General features: G+C 34.4%; 1 protein-coding gene and 1 pseudogene across 1 annotated transcript; one reads left to right on the forward strand and one right to left on the reverse strand.

The window, feature by feature from the left end:
• On the reverse strand, positions 94-761 carry LOC107632605. The gene has a single exon (XM_016336272.2). It carries the CDS (start codon positions 729-731, stop codon positions 117-119), a length of 615 nt encoding a protein of 204 aa, XP_016191758.1. The 5' UTR covers positions 732-761; the 3' UTR covers positions 94-116.
• LOC107632604 lies at positions 1,069-3,526 on the forward strand (annotated as a pseudogene).

Here is a 4,655-nt window from a genome sequence, read left to right on the forward strand (position 1 = left end):
TTATTTATATAAAATATATATTAAAAATAAGATAAATAATACAAATATTTATACATAAACATTATGACTGATTTTTCTCTTGGGTGTAACATTTTTGCTCAAATCTAACATGACGACTATTCACGCGAGAGAGGGAAGCCAATCCCATGTCTTTGGGTAGGAAATGCAACAAATAAAAGACTGCACACAAATCCAATTCCCATGGGCAATGATGCTAGAATATCCTTCACTTCTTCCGAAGGGTTTGGAAAAAAACAACCCACAATGTTTTTATCAAACAGTGCAACCGCCACAAAAACCAAAATGGAAGAGAATGCATGGAAGAAATCAATGAACCTAAGTCTATACTTATATGCCTCTTCAACTGGGAGCTTGATAGACTCTCCATCCATAACCCATAACCCGTTTAGCGACGCCACGCCGTATCGAACCTTTCCCCTTTCGTCCCGGAAACTATCCGTGAAGGACAACAGAAAACATGAAATGCTGCAACAGGTTAAGAGACCTATGGTCATGAATTTGCTAGTTACGGTGTGGCATTCGCCTTGGTGTGTGAAAGCTGGTGCTAGCATTTGGAATATGAGCACGGTTCCTGTTGGAAGAAGATTTGCAAGATATGCTGATCCTTTGAGTGCTCTTCTCATGGTCTTTATTGTTGCTGTTTTTGATGGTTTTTGAGGTTGTGTTGGTGCATTTTCTAGTAAGGGTTGAGTATCTACACCAATATCCATGAATCTAGAAATGTATATTCAGAACAAAGCTTTGAATATGAGCTTCCGACTTTAGAATTTAGGGTTTAGGATGAGTTTTTCTCGAACTTTTTGATGTTTTTTCGAAATTTGTATGCACTTGTTTTGTTTTTTTGAATTGATATATATTTCATCTTTATATATAAAAAGCGAAAACAAAATGTGCGTATGTTGCAAACAGAAAAAAATTGAGTTCAATATTGTTTTTGGGAGTTGAGGATAATATTGTATATATTTCTTTTTACAAGCCATCTTTGGTATTAGAAGCTCGTTACCTCAACCAATTCGTTTGAACCGCATCAATTCTTTAATAACGATTATGGAAGTGAAAGTTATAAAGCTATTTATGGTAAAAAAAATATGTTACATGCTCTGTGTAAATGAAAGAAAAAGGTTACATGTGGTAAACAAAAAATTAATATATTTGTACTTTTATTAAGATACATTAAAAGTTATTTATTATTTATTTTATGTTAGGCAAGCTAAATTAGATTTAAAAAATGTTTAGAATGACATACTATTTCTAGTTGTCATTTTTTTTCACATTATTAATGTAATTTCTACCTACAACTTTGAAGTATATATACCATATGAATCATCTTCAAGTGTTTTTCTTTCTTGGTAGAGGTGGAAACAGGACATATCAAGCTTTATTTTTAACGGATAAGACTTGACCTACACTCTTGTTTGTTATAGGCTATTTTATAAAGTATTAAGATTAACTTATTGTTAAGTCTCGTAAAAAATGCACTACATTAGTCCTTCTTCCAATTTCCGTCACCGGAGCATTGACGCCGTCAGTTACGTGGCCAGTTCTTGCCATGCTGGACAGAATGAGACGAGGTCGTTTCTAATTTGGCGCTAAACACCCCTTTGAACGACGTCATTTGTATGTGATGAGAAATAAAACACTAGGCACCACTTTTTTGTTTCTACTTTTCGTCTTCTACTTCTCCATCAGTGCAGAGAAAAAAAGGTTTCTCTTCCATGAGTGACCCAAAGTAGCAACAGGTGGCTGCAATAGGATTTCTCGAGACCATTGGAACACGACGTTCGCTGTGCAGTTGTCGGAAGAGTATGTTTGCCACTACAGGGATCTTCTGTGTCGTCACTGAGGTTAGTGAGGATGAATCTTTTTTTTCAAATTTAATGGAATGATGTGATATGTGTTGATCATGGTTAAGTGTTTTGTATATTGTTAGTTCACAAGTTTTAAAGCTGATTTTGTGTTAGGGTTTTGTTTTGATGTTTTGTGGGACTGTGTTTAGGGATTTCTTTTTATGCTCTGTTCCAATAGTGGAAGAATCAGCACCCATCGAAGACAATAAGCCCCACTGCCTTGGCTGATAACACTTCACCACCCAACATCACAGAACCAACAAATCCTGATGAAGCTGTCTACGACAAAGAGAGACCAGGAGTTACAGTAAGATATCACTTCAATTCATCTCTACTATTGGAAAAAAAGAAGGTTAATTGTGGTTGTAGTGTGATGGTTTCGATTTCAAATTGTTGAGATTTTCAGTGGCCAAAGCAATTGAATGCCCCACTTGAGGTTGTTGATCCTTAAATTGCTGATATAATTGAGCTCGAAAAAGCTAGGCAATGAAAGGTAATTTATTTACATATATGTTGTTAGTCATGAGACTCTTCATTTATGCAGCTACAATTGTTGCGTGCAATGTGATTGCAGAGACCATGGAACAACAAACTTATTTCTGTTTTAATCGTGGTTCTGTTCAAAATTACCGCACCTAGAGAGAACATTACATAAGGATTGGAACTCATTTTTTTCTTTTTTCAGTAGCTTGTACTTATTAGAATGACTTATCTAAATATCACTTTTCTGGGGGTGAAGGGGCTTGAATTGATACCATCAGAGAATTTCACTTCAGTCTCTGTAATGCAAGCTGTTGGCTCAGTCATGACTAACAAGTACAACGAAGGATATCCTGGTGCAAGATATTATGGTGGAAATGAGTATGTCACTCACTTTTCTTCTTTGTGTTTGTTCACCTCTCGATAATTCAACACAATAATATATAGTGGCTAGCATTTTGGATTTTATTATTGGACTCCTGCTTCTAGTCCAATTAAAAAATTGTTGCCTTTCTTCCGCAAGGTACATTGATATGGCAGTAAGACTATGTCAGAAGCGTGCCCTCGAGACATTTAGGTTGGATCCAACTAAATGGGGAGGTAACTGCACAATAACTATATTGGTATACCCTTTTATTTGGCTTTGTTGATTGCACATTATTTCATCTTGTTGGTCATTGGCATGTTGTTCTAATTGTTCTAAGCTTGCAGGTGGACATGATCTATTCTTTGTGATTACATTTTTTTTTATTTTTTTCCTCTTTCTTCTACCACTTGAGGCACACGAGTTTTTGTTCAGAATTCAGAAGTAACATTTAGGTTGAATTCTCTTGTAGACTTTTTGCTGGTTAAATTTCAAAATGAATGCTCATAAGCTTTTTTGATATTCAGTAGATTATTTTAAAATATTTAGGTGTCAATTTTTCTCATATGTTATTACCCATAAACTGCAGTGAACGTTCAGCCTCTATCTGGGTCTCCTTCAAATTTTCAAGTTTATACTGCATTGCTAAAACCTCATGACAGAATCATGGCACTTGATCTTCCTCATGGTGGACATCTTTCTCATGAATACCAGGTATTTTCAATTTCCATCATCCACCATTTCCTGTGATAATGAAATCTATCAAGTTCATGGGTTATTGGTAATTTCTTTTGGTAATTTCTTCAAGGATTAGATAGAAATCACTTTGTAGTTATTCATAAAAATTTAATGCTTTTATTACATATCTATTTATGTATAATTCTTATTAGTTGAGACTTTGTTGGGGTTAGCCTCTGTTGTGGACCACCGGAGAATAGGACGGCAGCCACACCCACACTACTTTGGAACACTCGATGCTCTACTGGTTCCTCTGGAGATTCTTTTGTTTGACCGCAGGGAACTCTGGCTCCCACTTGCACTCATGATCCTAAACCCAAAAAGCTGCACAGTAAGGAAGAAGACGAAGAACCAGGAAAAGTGGGTAGAAGAAGAAGAGGAAGAAATTAGGGCAGAAATCTTAGTTATAAAAGGGGACAAGGAATAAATTGGAGCTAATCAAATTTATTGCTATGTCATCTAACCGTTGCTGGGTCCAACATAGCAAGAACTGGCCACGTCACTGACGGTATAAGTGCTCCGGTGACGAAAATTAGAAGAAGGACTAACATGGTGCATTTTTCCGAATCTGGAGGACTAATTTAGTGCAATTGGGATCTCGATTATCCAAAGACCAAAGTGGAGCTTTTATATATATATATATATCCCAAGCCGATTATCCAAATATTATAAAAAAAAAAAACACATTTATTTTGTAATATATAAATGGTTGAGAATTGATCTTAATTTTCTTAAGAATAAATTAAAAATATGTTTCATCATTATACATATTCTTGGAATACGTTCTTAATTTCTAAAATACTATTTGCTAATTGCTATAGTCTTTAATAGTGAATTTTAATTCATATATTTTTTATAATTAAAATTAATAATTAAAATTACTGAAATATTGATAATTATTTTAAAATACTTAAAATTCTTCTTAAAAAAAAAAAAACCTGCATGTGCAAGCATTTCCTCTTTATGATGCTTTTGGTGAGTAAGCACCAGCTCCTGCATGCTACATTATTCAATTCTTTCCAGTTGTTGAAGTTTTATTATTTACACTTTGCACTAATGTGTTTATTATGACTTGAGTGTCTTCTTTTTTAAGAGTTAAATGTCTCTAATATTACCATTTATTATTCTAAAAAAAGATACTGTATACTTATGAAGTACGGATATTTTGTTGAGTTATTATATTTATGTGTCGGATACATTTTGGA

Source organism: Arachis ipaensis, chromosome B03 (genome assembly GCF_000816755.2).
Source record: "Arachis ipaensis cultivar K30076 chromosome B03, Araip1.1, whole genome shotgun sequence".
NCBI lineage: Eukaryota > Viridiplantae > Streptophyta > Magnoliopsida > Fabales > Fabaceae > Arachis > Arachis ipaensis.

Coding starts and splice junctions, on each gene's coding strand:
- LOC107632605 (XM_016336272.2), bottom strand. CDS start 731: ATGGATATTGGTGTAGATACTCAACCCTTACTAGAAAATGCACCAACA.